General features: G+C 46.7%; 2 protein-coding genes across 6 annotated transcripts in view; both read right to left on the bottom strand.

Moving 5' to 3' along the window:
- Window positions 1-304: 304 nt before the first annotated feature.
- Window positions 305-3884, bottom strand: LOC126050381 (sodium- and chloride-dependent neutral and basic amino acid transporter B(0+)-like). Its single transcript, XM_049828207.1, has 5 exons — window positions 3807-3884; window positions 3420-3588; window positions 1498-1629; window positions 989-1150; window positions 305-318 (listed from the first exon to the last, which is right to left on the bottom strand). Exons 1-5 carry the CDS (start codon window positions 3882-3884, stop codon window positions 305-307), a joined length of 555 nt encoding a protein of 184 aa, XP_049684164.1.
- A 10957-nt stretch (window positions 3885-14841) lies between these two features.
- Window positions 14842-17899, bottom strand: part of SLC6A14 (solute carrier family 6 member 14) — a 60603-nt gene continuing 57545 nt past the window's right edge. For 3 of the 5 annotated variants that reach the window (XM_049827525.1, XM_049827526.1, XM_049827522.1), the window contains exons 11-14: window positions 17749-17848; window positions 17401-17510; window positions 16192-16359; window positions 14842-15588 (exon numbers count right to left, since the gene is read on the bottom strand). In XM_049827525.1, the coding sequence (XP_049683482.1) occupies window positions 15439-15588; window positions 16192-16359; window positions 17401-17510; window positions 17749-17848 (528 nt within the window). In that variant the 3' untranslated portion in view covers window positions 14842-15438. The remainder of the gene's footprint in view (window positions 15589-16191; window positions 16360-17400; window positions 17511-17748; window positions 17849-17899) is intronic. The other 2 variants (XM_049827523.1, XM_049827524.1) reach the window with 2 other exon arrangements.

The raw sequence follows: 17899 nt of genomic DNA, 5'->3' as shown, positions 1-17899 counted from the left end.
ACTGGACATTAGGAAACATTTCTTTAATGAGAGGGTGGTCAAAGACTGGAAAAGACTTTCTAGAGAAGAGGTCGATGCCCCAAGCCTGTCAGTGTTTAAGAGGCATTTGGACAATGCCCTTAATACCATGCTTTAACTTTTGGTCAGCTCTAAAGTGCTCAGGCAGTTCGACTAGGTGATCAGTGTAGGTCACATCCAACTGAAATAGTCTAGTCTAGTCTCGTCTACATTTTGAGCTAAAATATTTTTGGTTAGCCCATGAGCAAGCATCAACATTTTTTTTGTTAAATAAAGCATCTCAACTTCATTCTATGAAACCTACAAATCTTAGAAGAGATTTTCAGATACATGGTTAAGAGACTTACAATTACATTAACACTTGGCAACACGCTTCCAGCTACTAACTAGTAATTCCCTCACCAACTTCACCTTTTGCCTTAAACTGGTCTGATATGGAAACTGGTGAGATAACAAGTGTGTGACCATACATGTGCTGCCAAACATCAAGAACAATAGTTTGGAGATATGTTCTAAAAGATAATAAAGTGTGAAACCAGTGCCTCACTGGTGCTCAGGATTACCATAGCCACAGAGGAGGCAAGGGGCAATGAAAGAACCTCTGATAAAAGCTACAGCAATACTCTTGCTTCATGACAGGAAGGTATGTGCTTTGCCACGAAGCCTGATGAAATGGGAATGCAGTAGTTCTGAGGACTGTACGTACTAGAAGAAACCCTAGGTTTTAAAGGAGAATAAAAAGGATGCAACAAGGAGGTTTCAGCCCAGCTCTCTGTAGATTTCCCAAGCACCCAGAGCTGCTGCCAGGGAAGCAGACAAGCATCACTCCTGTGTGTTCAGAGACAAAACACCAGGAAGGATTTTTCAAGCTGCGGGTAGCTGTCTTGCTCCTGTAATTTCTCCCAGAAAACAGTACAAAGTGCAATTATCCAAAACAATAATATTAAGACCTCTCTGTTAAGTACAGTACCTAGTCGTGTTTTGCTGCAGAACTCATCTGCCCAGGAAAAGCAGTCCGACCACGGCAGCACTTTTTGAAATGAGGCAAATAAGTAGTAGAGCGCGTAAGCAATGATAACATTGTAGTAGATCGCCACAAATGTTGAGATGATGACCATTGTGATGCCCACTCCTAGGAAAGAGAAAGACACAATGTCTTAACTACCCCAAACTTGGGTGGGGAAAAAAAAAAAAAAAAAGAATGCCCTTCACTTGACTTCTAAAAGGCTACTTGGGGAAAAATTAAAAAAAATAATTAAATAAATGTGAACAGCAACCGAACAGGGAAAAGCTAAAGACATGAAATGACGGATATGATCCCAGATCTACCTGGGAACATACTACTGAACTTCTAAGCTTGGGAATACTCTCTACACAGAAACCAGCTTCTCAGAATTAGTAACTTTGTGAAGAAATCATTATTTCACATCTGCTTATTAGTAGCATAAAAAAGATCTAAGGAAACATAATAATACCAACCTTGAAACAACGGTAATATTCTCCAGACGGAAATTGGCCCTAGACTGGCAAACTGCCCAAGGGAACATTCCATGAAAAATAAGGGCAAGCCAGCTAAGGCCAACATCAGGGTGTATGGGATTAGAAAAGCACCTGAGGGGAGAGAGGGAAAGAAAACCCACAAACACACACACAGGGAAAACAATGAATCTTTCAGTATTCACCACAGTTCCATCGCATTTTATACTCCCCTTTTCCCCCCAGCCTCAAATATCCCACTGTGGGGGTTTTTTTGCTTTTTGTGGAATAGAGAGATTTGTTTCTAATTCCTGTTTTCTCTAAGGCTAAACAGTACCTGCGATGAAGAGACACAGATTACTAGGAGAACTGGTGATTTACATGGGATGGCTTCTCTTTTACAGAGTTCAAAGGATTTTACAAAAACTCTTAAAGACATACTGCTCTCACACAAGCAGGGACACAGCTCAGCTGTAGGCACCATCAGCTTTGCCTGCTTTCTATTTCATCTGCCAGCTTTTAGTTTAAAAAGGATCAGATCCATTCCTTCACGTACTTAGCTGTGATTTCCAACTGCCCTGTTAGAGTAGCTACTGGACGTCCAAGCATGAAAATTATTTTCTATGGTTGGCTGACTCCTGTGTCAAACAGCATCGCAGCGTGGCTCTTGTTGGAGGCCATTTTGAAGTGCACATTAACCTGATATCAACGTGAGCCCTGTTCTGTGAAAGGGACTGGCACGTCTTTGGGTGTGCACAAAAGATATGGAAAGTGAGAGCACGGGTTTCCTAAGCGTGACCTGATATCCCCGCAGAAATCTGTCCTCTCCTCCCTCAGTGAACTTCAAGCAATCGAGGACCCAGTTGTGCAAGGAACTGCAAATACCTGCTGTAATTTAAGGAAGTAAATAGTCCCACAGAATTAACTGGATTACTCCTGTGTTTCGAAACAAGGATGTAACAGCTGTCTTTATCAATCATGGGCAAGGGGCACAGAGCAGGATACAAGCAGCAGCACAAATATGCTTCAAATGCAAAGCTTTCTGCTGCAGCACATAAGAAACGAAACATCTAGTTGAAGGGCTGATATCACGAGTTACTTTGTTTTCACAATTTTCTTCATTATTCATGAGTAATGCAAGCCAGCCAAGCTCACTCCGGTAAAACTCCTGTACCATGAATGCCACCTGGTGCGCATGCAGTGCAGTTGTATGGGCAGTGCTGCGTTTACAGTCCAGAATTTGACTTCCAACGACTGTTAGGCAGAGCAAGTAAGTACATACGAGCAAGTCCTCCGCAGTTACTTGGCGTTTACGCTCTCTTTAGTTACCAGTGGTTGCCTGGCAGGTAGACAGAACTCCGGAATAGCAGCTGGGGAAGCCAGTGGCCTCTGTTTGGCTTTGCCACTAGTTCATTGTGCAAGCTCGTAGAGGCTCTCTCTGCCTCGCACTTCCCAACTATCTGATGGGGATAATTACTGAGCTTGGGCAATTATTCCGGCCTAGCTTGTTTGCCTGGCAAAACAAAGGTTGAGAGGGGATTCAATTGCTCTCTATAAACATATCAGGGAGGTAAGCACTGGGGAGGGAGAACAGCTATTTAGCGAAGTAGAGGGTACTGGCACATTGACAAAAAGATGCATATTGCTCACAAGTAAAGCAGAAGAGCTCTGGAATTCTGAGGTGGAATTTTGCAATTAAAACTAAATACTATTTGCCTCTTCAGCTGGTACCCAAAAAGCACAGGGATGCCTCCTGCTCCTCTTCCCATTCCCATGAGCGGGCACTATCCCAGTTCCCAGGGTGATGCTCACATCCAGCTTTGACAAAATGAGCCTGACCTCAGGGCTGGCCCTCGGATCTGGCCCTCCTCTCTCTTGGGGACAGCAAGATGTGCCCACCCGATGTTGCCATTCAATACAGGTACCTCCGCCATTCTGGTAGGTGAGGTAGGGAAACCGCCAGACGTTGCCCAGGCCCACAGCGTAGCCCACCATGGAGAGCAGGTAGTCGCCCTTGCTTGACCAGTTGCCACGCTCCAAGTTCTCATCGCTGTCACTGGCATGGGCACCTTTTTCGTTTGACAAACTGAAGTCCTTGGAAGAGAAGAAGGAGGGAGGCTCAAGATTGCCCCATATAGGCGAGCGGGGCAGTCATATCCTCATTTGTCCTTGGCATTGATGGGCAGGGCAGCTAGACGTGGTGGGCAGAGCCATATGTGCTGCTCATCAGCCTCTCTGTGTTGAAGCCGAGCTTAAGCAGCTAACCCATGTTTCTGCCTGTCAATAGGCAGCTGCCGCATGTGCCAAGTCACCCTGTGCTTGACGTGACATGCCATTTCATTGCCTCTGTATGCCTCTCTATGATCATCGCAAACCCTGGGAAAGGTCATGCCAGCGCTTTGCCAGAGCAATGACTAACTTTTGGTTTGCTGCCATGAGCTTTGTCCTTCCGACACCAGCTGTTATAAACCTGCGCTTTGTACTAAGGGCATATCAGACCCATCCCAAGTCCCTTTTCAGTATTTGTTTGTAGAGATTAGCAACTCTAGGTCCAGTTTACAAGCTCCACTGAATTTGGCTCCTATTAAGACGTTTCATAACCACATTCCTGTATCCAACAAATATTTTATTGCACCTTAGCTAAAAACCTGGAGCTGATGAAGGGAATGAAGCAAGTGTGGATTATGGGTCCTCTTGGCTACAGCAGTGTCCCTTGTTTGTAGGCATTTCCATTACCATCAGGAGAGGTAGGAGTGGGTTCTCATGCTTCTTATTAGCAAAGATGAATCTTCCTAGATAAGGATCATTTGGAGATTCTTATCCTTGCAATGTTGGGCACTTCTTCTCAGACTGATGCACTCAGGGCCAAATCCTGTTCATTTTTGTGTTAGTGGCAGGCATAGAACACAGCTCAGATGTAGTAGATAAGGTGTTTATGTGTGTGTTGGCTATTTCCTTTTCTCTCTATCAACTGATATGTAACCCAGACACCATTTAACCAGTATACACAAAACCTAAGCCACATGCAATCACAACAGAAATTCCAATTTCACATCAGGATGGTGAGAAAGAGGCAAAGTTCAAGCTTAATTGTGGAAGAAAGATAAGAAGTGTAACTTGTTTGACTAACACTATCTCCATTCTCCACCTCTCTAATGAAATTCCAGGCTTAGCATTTGTACATGCCAAGCTGAGATGAGCACGAGCCTTGGAGCCTGTGTCAGTCATATTGGTCAAAGACACTCAGATGACCTCCAAGTCACATCTATAAATGCCTACATCTTCCTCTGCCAGAAGCTTTTCTTCCTGTCTTTTTTTGCCCCACGAGCCTTGGCCTTCTCCCTCTCTCTAATCTTAACATCTCAAACTCCACTTCGTATAGGAGCCAGCTGTGGCCATTTCCTTTTTGACCAGTTTGCTCAAGCCTCACTCCATGAACAAGAGGGAGAGCTACTCCATGCAAAATATCCGTTGTCACCAACTTCGACACCACCTTCTTGACAGGCCTCAGGAGCAGCCTCACTCCATGGGACAGCACCCTTCAACCATACGCCTCCATCTCACTGATGGTGCCTTCTCCAAACCACTGGCTACATCTGCCTGCACTCTTAGGGACCGGCTCATGCATACTACTGTACGGCTTAGACTTGGGCTGACGATTCCTTTTCTCCTTGTTTGTACAGTGCCTTGCACAAGGGAATCCCAGGCAGTTACTGGTGCGCCTATATAGTATGGTAAAGAGATAAAAAGAAGGAGGAAAATGAGAGACTCATCCTGGGAAGATACATCTTGATTACAGGGGGACGAGGAGCTGCAGAAAAAGAAATGACATCCTACATAAATAGGACTTTACTTCTTCGACAATAACACAAAGCTGTCCTGCATTTTCTGCACTATGTATGTCATGGAAGCGCATAGGCAAAGCGATTGCAATGCGCTGTCTTACTGAAAGAGGAATTTGTTCAAGAACAGAGCTTATTATAGGTACACGACATGTTTCCAGTGTGCTACCCACATTGGGTGGGCAGCTCTCATTTGCTTAGACTTCACTAAAACATCTCTCACGGGTACAAATACTATGCTTGGAGAACTGGAGATTCTTAAAAAAGAGATAAGTTGGAGAAGGAAGTGGCTAAAGTGGGGATGGTGTGTCGCCAAGCTCATACAGAGATTGGTGAGAAGATCATCTAGGAAAACTGGATGACCTCAAGGGCCTGTGTTGTAGAAATGGGACAAAGACCACGCAGTGCAAGGTCAACATTTTGGTCCTAAGGATGAGGATTTCTGGATACATTTGTTTAACTTAGGGTGACTGCAGGCTGCCAAGCGGATGCTGCCATGGAAAAAGCAGATGAAATACTACGATGTACAAGCAAAGTCATTCCCCTAGAAAGGAAACAGTTTTCGTGTCCTCATATGAGATGTCTGGAATAGCCTGCACTGCTCTGGTTACTCAAGCAAGTTACTCTAGAAGAAAAGGAATAAAGGAAGAAATGAGGGGAATGTGTCTTTTCCTCGGCTAACTAATTACAAATGGAGAGGAATCTTGGTAGAGATCTCCCTGAGAAACTCAATGCCAGAGAAGAAGGGCAGTTAGGCAGGCTAAATCACAGCACTGATACCTGAAGAGTGGGTATAAGGTGCTCATGATGGATGCCAAGGGCTGCACCTTTCCTGGTGCTGTTCCTTGTACCTTCCAGCAAAGGAGCAGGGCTGTCTCCATCCTCACATCAGCTGATGAAGCACATGTGGTAGGACAAACAGCCAGGCCACACGGCTCACCAGGCTCCTGCAGCACTGCTGGGAGGTTTGACTTTCGACCATAACTGCACAGTCAGTGTTTACAAAACAAGTTTCCAGGGAAGCAAAATAACACACCGAGGAAATAATGAGCAGCAATGTGATCAGATGGGAGGGGGAGATCATTTCATTACCTGAACCAGGCCTCATTATTCACCATTTCCCTGGCAAGAGCTGATAGATGCAGGCTAATGAATCTTAGCACTCCGGATGAGCGGGAGGAGTGCCGGCTCGGTGCTGCCGCATGCTAAGCAGGACCAGAGAATCAAGTAAAATATGAACTCATCCATTGCACCACTGCAGCGAGATGAGAGAGGGGTTTAGCCACTGCTGGCTTCATCTTACTGAGTAACCCCAGCTGTGGGAATGCTGTGCCTGCTATCTGGCCCAGGGGAGTGAACTGAACTCTAAGCATCCCAGGAATCTGCCACATGGTCTGCATACACTGGTGATAGGTGCAAGGGCCAGAGTTGGCTCTTTCGGGAAAGCCTTCCAGGACCAACTGTACCAGCTGGAGACTTCCCAGACTGTCCTGGCAGTTAAACATCATCATGGGCCTGGTCATGACACAAGGAAGACATGAACAGAGGAAGAGGCAACAGCATCAACATGGAAAAACACAATAGCAGGACCTTTGCCCGCTTCTGTGGCACCTTCGTTTCCTCAACACAGTTGCCCATTGGCTACTGTGGCCATTCATCCCGTTAAAAACCCAGGGAAACAGCTAATACACCATTCGCTGTACACAATTACTAAAAAAAAAAATTAAAAAAAATCAACAAAGTAAAACCAAGCAATGCTCAAGAAACCATTACAAAAGGGAAGCAAACCTCTTTAACATAAATGAGTTCTCAGAGTTGCAAAGACTGCCTCTGTTTTTTCTATACTTTCTGCAGACCTCACAAGCAACGTGGCCCCCAGATTTCATATGAAGAACCAGAACACTTGGCAAGGCTCCTCTGGAAGGAGCTTACACACTAGCAGCCAACATAGGATGAAAACCTATTCAAAGAGGAACAGGCATGTGCTGACATTACAGGGAAATGCTGCCCTCATCTGTCTTCCAGCGACAGGTTTTATTTTCCTGCCTACCGTGCCTAAACCATTCATCACTTCCAGAATGAAAAGGCGACTCTACTGTTGCAACCAGCTTTAAAGTCTGAGCCCGGGCCTCTGTTTGCACTGGAGCCATTAAGCAATGCTGTCGTTGCCAGCTGGAGTCAATGTGACCATGTTGCTGCAATGGAGTTGAAATGCAGAAATATCTTGGTTCTCTGTACTGAAGATAGCCTCTTGGCTCAAAAGAAGAAAATGTCTCATACATTCTTTATAAAACTAAAACTGACCAAAGAAAAATGTAATCCCCAGTGTCAGGCGAGTGGGAGTACTGAGAGGCAGCACTGGGGTTCAGCAGGAGCAGAGCAACCCCTGCTCCTGCAGCGATTTGCAGGCTAGTGCACCAGGCAGCAATGTGGGGGCCTGGATGCCTGCAGCCCAGCCTGTGACAGAAAGCCACCGAGAACAAGGCTGGTTTGCCTCTTCCATCCACATTGGCAACACTCCAGCGCACACACACATACAGACAGAGCGGAGGCACATGTCAAGCACCGTCGGTGGCCCTCAGGAAGGTGACATGAAGGAGAAATTCAACGTGCATTCATATTTCATAGAAGTATAAGCTTTGAAATTGGAAAATTACTCCACTCCTGGTAGATGAAGTGTAACGCTAGCCAGTTCTCTATTGGGTTTGGGGTGCAGAAGGAGCATCTGTTAAAACTCTGTGGGACAATGCCGCCGGACAGCCAAGGTCCTCAGAAAGTGCTCTGGCTGATGGAAGTGCAGATCGCAGTACGTATCCGTTAGCATTTGCAGAGCTCCAGAGGAGCACAGCTCTCAGAGCAGATGGAGATGCTTCTCTATCGAGGCCTGTGTCTTTCAGTTCTTTTAATGAAGTTAGCCCTGCTGAAACTCCGAGGGAGGGGCTGGAAAGTCCGATTTGGCTGGGTCACAGTTTGCTGACAGTTCTCCTTGCTTGTGCCCATCCCCCTGGATTCCCATTCTTTTTGATTTTATTTTGTAAATCCTGGATTTAATCAAAGTCTGCACCTCCAAAATTGAATGTACAGTTGCCCAGCTTCTTAATGCCTGGAGCATCGTCCCAGCAGAAGCAGACAGGTCTCCTTTGGTGGCACCAAAGTGACTCTCTGGAGATTTGGGGCAAGGGTTTACGATCAGCCCCAGGGTTTGGATTCCAGCTGCATGATTTCAGGTCTCCCACAGCAGCATGGTCAGCTCTCACCCAGCCAAAGGCTGGGGCCAGCTGTGGGCACTGTGCAGCCGCAAGCTTTGCCCAGCCCGACAGCCAGGTGATGGGAACCAGCTCCATCCTGTATCATCGAGGCTCTCATATCACTCTCCAAGGGGAGCAGACTGGCCAAAGCTTGCCAGAAACTTTACGACCTATGCAGAAATGTTCATTGGAATGTTTTTATCGGGTTTGTTGAAAAAAAACCCTCTGCCCAGCAGATCTAGTCATGCTTGCCCTGTTCTTTGGTTATACTAAGAGAGTCTGCTCCAGAAGAAGTTCTGTCTTCCTGATTGTTTGAAGAGAAATAATGCGAGTCTGGAACTCAGGAGACTGTGCACTACAGGCAGATGTCCAGATGAAACTGCGTTCAGGCTCTGTGGAACACGAATCTGTTTGTGCCTGGCAGAGCACGCACAAGAGAGAGAGAATTCAGTAGGTTTCTCTTGGCAGCAATCTGCATTTTCTTGTAAATGAGTTAAAATTTGCAAATATGAATCACATACAGTTCAAGGTTTGCTCTCCAGGACAGCTGTATGAGATCAAACCAAAGGCCCAGGCCAGGCCAGCACCTTGCCTCTGGCACCAGCCTGGCATAGACACCCAGGGTCAGAGCGTAAGAGCAGTAGAAGCACTACAGACCCACTTTCCTCGCATTCTCAAAGTCTCCTGAACCAGAGGTAGAGTCTTGTTGAGTTTTGGGGTTTTTTCATTAGTTTTCCTGAAACATTTTGAAGCCATGCAACCGTTTAGTACCCACACCTTTTGGCAAAGAGCTCCAGCGCTGGGCTGAGCATGGGACAAAACACTCCTCCTTTCACTTTAAAGCTGCCACCTGGGAAGTTCCCATCTTTTCTCTCGTTCTAAAACTATTGCAGGTAGGGAATAGCCATTCCTTAGTCCCCTTCGTCAATCCCCTTGTGATTTCCGTAGATGGCTGTTGGCTGTGCTCCACAGCCCTGATTTTTGCAAAGCAAAATCCTTGTTCCTTTTACTTGCTTGCTGAGCAGAGCCTATTCCAACGCTCAGGCTGTCTTTTGGTGCTTTCAGTGTACCTCTTCAATTCCGCTTTGACTTTTGGGCTGAGGCAGTGGCACATGACATTCGAGATGCACGTGCACGTTTCACCTCCACGCTGACTCCATGCTTCGCTGAGGTGCAGCTTTACGCTTTCATAGTGGGCTGAGTTAGTTACCATGCACGGATAAATCAGTTCAAGAAATTTATCTCTAGCCTTCTTGAGATTGTTTGATTGAGGACGAAAACCTTCTTTTAGCAGCTGTGGCTGTGCTATCAGTCAGCCTGACTTCGATCGAGCAGAGTCAGCTCAGGTAAGGCTGCCATTTCCCACGGCATTTCCTTCAGTGGAAGATCCAGTTTAACCCACTGCTCCATCTTCCCTTCACCACCATAGCTTCTCAGTCCCACATCACCTCCTCCCCTGCCTGGTCAGATGCTGCTGCCTCTGAGTCATCTGATTTCTATGGCTCTAGCCTTCAGGGGATCTACTAAAAGATCCTGTGACAAAAACTACCAGCACTGTTCATTTTTTGTTTTTGAAACAAATCGTCACACCAAACCCGTGTAGAGGAAGGTCATTCCTTCTCGCACAGCAAGAAGCTCAACGGTATTGCTAACCAGGCACCGGGACCAGAGCTGGAGGGGAGGTGGGAACACGGACCTCTGAAACTGCATCTGGCCAAAAGGCTCCACATGAAGCTGCAGCTGCAGTCAGCATGAGTTGATGAACCAGGTCCGTTCACCATGGAGGAAAATCTCTCCCCACATCCAGTTCCGACCACACCTATTTCATTTCCCTCTGCATCACTGAGCAGAGTGGGAGACTCCCCCACTGGGGCAAGAGGGAGGACAAGGAGAACCAGAGCCAGGACCGGAGCTGGTCTGCTGCCCTGTACAGGCTCAGAATCTACCCAGTTACCCCCCCTTTTTACAAGTAATCTACAAAGATCGATGAACAACACTTACGCGGGAACAATCAGTGCTATATATAGAATTCTTTCCTCGTTCCTTTCATCAGGTGCCATTTAAGTACAGCCCATAGATTTCAGTTAATTTCTTCCCCTCCCCTATATCGTCTACCCAAAAAGGCTAATCTACACAGAGGATCTGGAGCCTTCCTGGGACTCACAGGAACCTGAGATTAGATATTGGCTCCCCAAATCCCCTTCAGGGATGGCCAAACACTAACTTTTAAAAAATAACTGACATCATTAGGGTAACATGTTTTTTTCTTTAAAGGGTTCTGCCAGCATTTGCCTTATTTGCATCACAGCACTACATTGGAAAAGACTTTTGTCATCCTTCAGACAGATGTAACAACAATTTCCTCATTCCAAATCAAGAAGTCAACCTCCCTTCCAAAGCAGCTCAGACCGAGAAAATAATTTTTTACGTTTCAAGAGGTGTTTCTTAAACTGCAATATTTTCCTTCTTCGGTACTTGGTAGTCTGTATTTACTAACCTTCCAAAAGAAAGACCATTTGGACGAAAAAGCAAGCGTCACCGAAATCACTGAAACCAGGTTCTTCCAACACTGTAAAACCTTTTGCCCCAGTAACTTCTTTGGGGCCAGCAGGCATTAATTTGTTTCAAGACCAGTTTCAATTTGAACGTTCTGGGATCTTCTGCTGCACCAGCTTTTGTGGAGCTTTCCCAACCCCTTCAGAAGGTGACTCACAGGAAATACGTGATCTTGCCCTCAGCAGATGGGCTGTGCAACCACCTCCTCACTCCTGTGCAGCTCCCCAGCAAGTCAGCTCTGCTCACACCCTGGTACCTCTCGCTTCTCATTCATCCCTCTCCAAACAGCCGCGCTACGACTGCGTGCAGATGCGCCATCCCTCGGAGCTGGACTGCGGTGCCACGGTTGCCCGCATCAAACAAGCCACGGCCGTGGACCTGGAGCCAAGCAATGACACAAAGCCCTGCCATAGGCCCACAAAATGATGGACAACTAGATTTAGAGCTGAAACAAGAAAATAAAGCCTTCACTTACGAACACGCATGCTGCTTCTGGGTCCGTGCTGCTGCTTCCTACAAAACCCTCGACAACAAAGCCAGGAAGGGGACACCGCAGCAGGGCCACATCGCCCACAGGCGTGGAGAACGAGAACAGCGTGAGGCTCAGGGGAGCTCTGGGGACTGGGGAGTGGGGGTGCACAAAGTGTCACGGAATTGCGACGTGGGGCTGGAAAGGTCCGCTCACCGGGACAACCGGTCTGCCAAGATGACCCGTGGTCAACTCCAGCCCGCAGAGGCCAGAGTGGCTGTCACAGGGCAGCCCTATTGCTACCGTGAGGCTCGGCTCGAAGCCGCGCAGGAGTTCAGCGGGAGCACCAGCTCTCTTCTCCACACATCTGGGTCTGGATAAAAAAGACCTTTCGACAGGGCCAGTCCGATTCAAAGCTCCGACACCGTTCAACAGCCGCCAGCCAGGCAGGAGCGAGCGCCAAATGACTCAGCTTCACGGCCGCTGCTTTACAATGCAGTCTCCAGGGCCACGGAGCAGCGAGCGAGCGAGCGAGCGAGCGGGCCAGCGTCCCGGGCAGAGCCGGGCTGGGCCGGGGGCTTGTGCCGACCCCTCGCAGGCCCCCGCTCCCCGGGTGCTGGGAGCGGAGCAGAAGACACGAGCGCACGCTGCTCTCTGCTGGTCAGCGCACGGCCACGCAGCCCCGGCTGGAAGATGTCCTCTTGCAACAGATGACGGCGTAGACGTGACATTAAAGGCGTCTTCTTTTTTAAGCCTGACATCACGCCTATGAACAGCCTCTGCAAAAGAAATGACTTTGGGGTTTTACATTTGCCCTCATAAGCTCGGCCCCTAACTGATCGCTTTACATACCTATACAAACGCCAGTAGAAATAACCGCTTTTAAAGTGTTTCCGCACTATGGATGGGGCATTTTGGAACCGCGCACGTCTGTGCTCTCTTTCCTGACTGAAAACGTACTTGTGTTTTGAGCCAACCCAAAGGAAATGTACTTCTTTTCCACTTCCACTTTTCTCTTTCCAAGAGTTTTCCTTTCACTCCTGTTTAGCTGCATCCAAAGCAGAACATTTCTCCTTTTTTTCCTCAAACTAAAAAAGCCCAGACTCCAGGCATTTTGACCACCTGCTCAGCATAAAGCATCCTCCCTTACTAGCAATGCTGCACCGGTTGGCACTGCTGCTTTTTCAACCCAACAGACACCAGTATGTTGGGCACCAGCCTGGGTGAGCACTATGCCTGTGTCTGCTGGGTCCAACCTGCCTCTAGAGCAGTGCTGAGGGACACCACTTCTTCACGTAATCCTCGGGGGCTATTGAACAACCCTAGATGCTAGGCCAGAGTTGTGATGGGTGAGGAATATGAATGCCGACTCCTAAATACCCTTTGAGACTCCTCAGCAGATGCCAGTAGTCAGCAACATAAAGGGTAAATCAACTCATCTAAAGAGAGCGACAGAAACTGGATGTGCCAGGAAGATGTTAGACGTGCACACACAGATAGGGATCCCAGCTCTGCCTGGGGCCAGTACAGCAAACCTTGCCTTCAGAACTGGGGGATTTTATCACCTTGGAGAACGGAGAAAGCACCAAAATTGGATGCCCAGTCCTCAAGAAATGGTCTTCTGTCACTCTTCTGGGAGGCCTTGATAGCGCAACATCATGAAAATAAGCTCCTAGAAGTGCATAAGACAAGTGCAGAGCAGAAGAAGCCTCAAAGGAGCCCTGTGTGCAGCAGCAGGGGTTTCCTGCAAGGCAGTAGGTGGCTGGTATTAGCCTTCAGCATCTCTTTTGCCGAAACTTTCCTGGATTCTTTCTGAAGCTGGTTTGGCCAGGCTGTTTCCCTACCACCTCTTGGAGTGCTCTCACTCATTACTTGCTTAACTTCTCTCTCCTTCCCAGAGCTTGTCCCTTCCCAGGTATGAACTGCTGCCCACTAGGGCACTCCAATGGACGATGCACTGGGAGATGAGCACAACAGCTTTGCAGCTCAGCCTTCCTCCCACTCCCAGACTCTCCACACATTAGGGACAGTGACAGCACTGTTTTCTGCTGATTCGTGGCTAGACCACAACCCTAGAGCAGCTGGAGTGCAGAAAAGGGGTCATCTCAACCAGCTTCTGTTATAGGCTGAAATCCCACAGTGCTTTCAATAAATCCCTCCTCAATTACTTTCTGTATTTTTTGAGTCCACTCCAAAGCAGGGCTATTGCACTAGATCCTAACTTCTGTAAGAAAGGGCTTCCTGGAGGTTGAATCCTTCCAGTTCAATCTCCTAAAGGCTTCGGATCACAGAAGAGTTGATAGTACTTCCCTTCCCACCAACTCCTTCCCCCCCCCCCCCCCCCAACTCCATACAAAAGGCTAAAATCTCATTTTCCAGCTCCAAAACCATTAAAAACAGAAAATCACATTTTATTTGCCATAAAGTGTTGATTTGTCACAAAAACACCAGTATAAAACATACACCAAGGTATGCAGCTTGGGCAACAAGCCACTATCCACACTCCTTCATGTCCAGAAAGAGTGACAAAGCCCTGAGAGGAAGTGACAGCTACAAACCCTGCTGCACTGTTCCCATGGAAGCATTATCACAGTATGGGAGATGTTCCTCAGCACACAAAATGTATTCATTCAATCCATAGATCCTTTTTTCCTTTACCAGGAATTCACCTGTATTACGAGTGAAGTCAGGTTCTCTTAAACTAAGAGAACCCTCCTGCCTAGGTAGGAGCGTAAGTCTGTGTTCCCAAATGCATTACAAATTTCCTAAGTTTTCAATAATCTCATGATTTCAGCAAGTTGTGGAGTAACAGCACTACAAGGCAGTTGTAACCTTCACTTGGGGTAAAGTTCTGCTTCTTTTGGCTCTACTGCAACACTGACAACACTGAGTCTTTAAAAAGCACTTTGAGTCTCCTTTGGAAAGGAAAACTCAAGCCTGAGTGAAAGATACAGAAAACAAACTGATAGGTAAAGCCTTGGTGAGTGTAGGAGAGCAGATGCAACAGAATTCAAAAGTTATCATTTCATTCTGCAGAGCCTAATGACAGGGTATGGAAACATGGGATTTTTGAATTACAGACAGATTAATGCTGAGCATGGGGCATGATGCAGAAGATGGCTCTTTGGGGATCCCAAGGGGAATAATGAGAAATAGAAAGAAGCCTGCTCTTCACCATGTTAAGGCCTTATTTCCTGTGATGGCAATTTTTTGCCACTCAGTATTCAGATGCACCGACAAAATACACACGCACTGTAGTCAACATCAAATCCTGAGCAGCCTCACAGCACTGGGCAAGGCTTAGAGCAAAATTATTCTTGTTCCCTGAGCTACGGTCCCAGGCAGCAGCACACCCATTCACCTCTCTGCCAACCTCACACCACTGCGGGTGGCAAAGCACAGCAGAAGGTAGCAACTGCCCATAGCACATAAGGGCATGCAAGCACAGAACCTTTTGGCTCAAATTTCCTGTAGCTGGGAAGCACCAGAATGCGTCTGTATTCTCTTCCACAACCGTATCTGCAGTCCAGCTGGATACTGGTTGGATGGGGTTAAGCGTGCCCAGTCCATCAGCCTGGGAAGCCTGGATTGCATTTTCCTGCCCTCTCCACCTCAATGTCTGGGGAGATCTCAGTGTCTAATCTAGCTATTCCTCCCCAAGCATATAGCACCAAAAATAAATAATACAGCTCACTTTCATTTGGGGGCAGGGTTTTGAAAGGCAGGGGGTTCATTTGCTTTTTCTTGTTGTTGTTTTGCATTGTCACTTTCTAATAATTAAAGAAAAAAAGCACACGTAGGTTAAAAATTTGTCATCCAAATGGCCATCTCATTGTTGAGTGTATACGAAGCCAGACACAGTAGGAATCTCGTGTTCCTTTTCCTTTTTGGAATCTACGACATGGCTGTATCTTTCTCCTCTGTTACATTCCATGTAGGGACCCCAGTTTGCAGCGGGTCTGCAGCAGCTTACAATGCGCTGAAAAGCAAGAAAAAGAGCATTTAGTGTCTTACCTTAGTCTGGGCTATTGTGAAAGTTCAGTAAAGCTGTAACTCTAAACATGCTCTGCAGCTCAACAAATGGCAAACAAATCAACAAAGTTATTAAAAATCATTCCAAACATCCTTGGGTTCAGTGGATTCTGGACACTGAAGTCAAACAAGCCGGGAAAGCTGTGACCAACAGGACTCTGGCAAAGCTTGGCAAGAAGAGCATACAGCAGATCTTGCACTTGCTCCTTTCTGTGAGGAATGGGAGGCAAAACTCCAGAAAATGATATGGGGATAGAAAGAGATAGAAATACTCCAGAGAATTTAAAGCAGCTGGAATAACAGCAGAAACCATGAAAATCACCGTTGAATGTGTGGCTGCACTCCCAGAGAATTAGGCTTTATCTTCTTATCAGAACACAGTAGGGTAAATTTGCCTCTGATGCAACTGCCAGAGGGGTGTTTTGGTCTAAAAATCCAATTAATGAACACCTCAGGGTACTGAACGTGTTTGGAGAAGACAGCACAGCTGTTCCTGACAACGCCAAGGAAAGCAAGACTTGAGGCTATGACACCTTTTTTGCACCCTTACCTGACAAAGGTTTCCTTCGGCTTTAACTATTTTTAGAATAGCGGCAATGGGAATCCAGATGACGCAGAAGATGATCATGCACCAGCCAACGGCAGTTCCCCAGGCCGGATATAACACTGAGCCATAAGTAGGAGGTGAAAACGTGACCAAAGACCAGACCAAAATTGCCTATAAAAAATGGCAAAGAGATTAAGAGAGAAAAGCAGTTGTCCAGCTAACTTGAACTTGCACCATATTTCCAAGTTGGTTAAAAAAAAGGGCCATCTACAAATCCTCCACATTTCCCTCTTGCTTTCCGAGTGCAAGAACCGTTGGGCAGGATTTGGTGTTCAGTCACGGCCAAGCAGTAACACTGAAGGACAGGGCTGAAAGACAACACTGATACGCACCCTAACACTTTAGGCACATCTCTGCTTAAAGAGAACGTGATCTCTGGGTTCTGTTGAAATCTCACGTTGGAGAACATGCAAGTTGCTGGATGAGCCCAGTACCTTTCTCTGGATGTTTTATATGTTCCCATGTTCCGCTATTTACAGGCAGATGGGAAAGAATCTGAGATCAACTGTTGGCAAATATTGCTGCAGAAATAAGATGTTTTAGGGGCAGCATTTTTTAAACTGTAGTCCGGACAGATTAAAGGCAATGTGCTGGCCAGAGTGACTTGGTACTGCTCCTGGATTTGGGATGTTAATGGATTCTCTCACAGTAACAACAATCCACCATCACCACTCACAATTAGAAGTGCCGGAGTAACGAAAAACTGAGACACACATAACAGGACATAAAAAGGTCTCAGACAGGGCAACAGCTGGAAACCCAAAGAGCAAACCCAAGCCAGGGATCTGTCCTGAAAATGGGACTCCCCTCAAAGGGGAAAAATCTAGGTTTTCAAAACATTTTCTCAGTTGGAAATGAAGATAATCCAGCTGCTAAGATGGACAATCTGGTTGCTTTGTGTGTCTCCTCAGAGGGCAGACCCAGCTCGCTAGCAAGCAATCCGAAGGTCCAGCCTCTCCTGGAGAGGACCCAAGGAGGAGCGGTATGTATCGGAAAGCACACATAGCACATAGTTTGCTTCACTGGCACAGCCATACCCGCTCTTTATACATAGGGCCTGGGCATTCAGCCCTGAATCTTCACATGGAAACCTCTTCAATATCAAAGTAATAGGTTCTGTCACACTAACACAATCCAGTCATCTGCACTCACCATTAACAGCACAGGAGTAATGAAAAACCAGCACATTCTCCACCACAGCCAGAACAAACGGCTCTTCTTTCCAATCATCATTTCAATGTCTTCAATGAACCTGTTTCCTCCTGTTGAAAGACCAGCGTAGGGTGCACTGTAAAGCAGGTGCCTCCCTTGCAGGTGTGGTGCCTCACAAGGGATAGAAGAAAGGCAACGGTCACAGGCAGTTTCTCCAGTTTGGTGGTAACCATTAAAGCTTTTCAGCCAGTTAAGTTATAAAAGCTTTACAGCGGTAATTAATGTTTAATATACACTCTGCCTGGGATTGCATAGTCAAATCATGGATTTTCAAGGCAAATAATTTACCGTAAATGTAGATGACGCCTATTATCTCCAGGACAGCTGCAATAAGGATTCCCCATCCAGCACAAAAGTGATCTATTAGGTTAACCCAGTAAATTCCTGCCTGTAGAACAAAAAAACAAAGAGGTAGAAATGTACCCAGTCCCAGTAACAT

This window comes from Accipiter gentilis, chromosome 24 (genome assembly GCF_929443795.1).
Source record: "Accipiter gentilis chromosome 24, bAccGen1.1, whole genome shotgun sequence".
In the NCBI taxonomy this organism is placed as follows: domain Eukaryota; kingdom Metazoa; phylum Chordata; class Aves; order Accipitriformes; family Accipitridae; genus Astur; species Astur gentilis.
The sequence above is the reverse complement of the archived record's forward strand: the minus strand, read 5'-3'. Positions and strand labels throughout refer to the sequence as shown.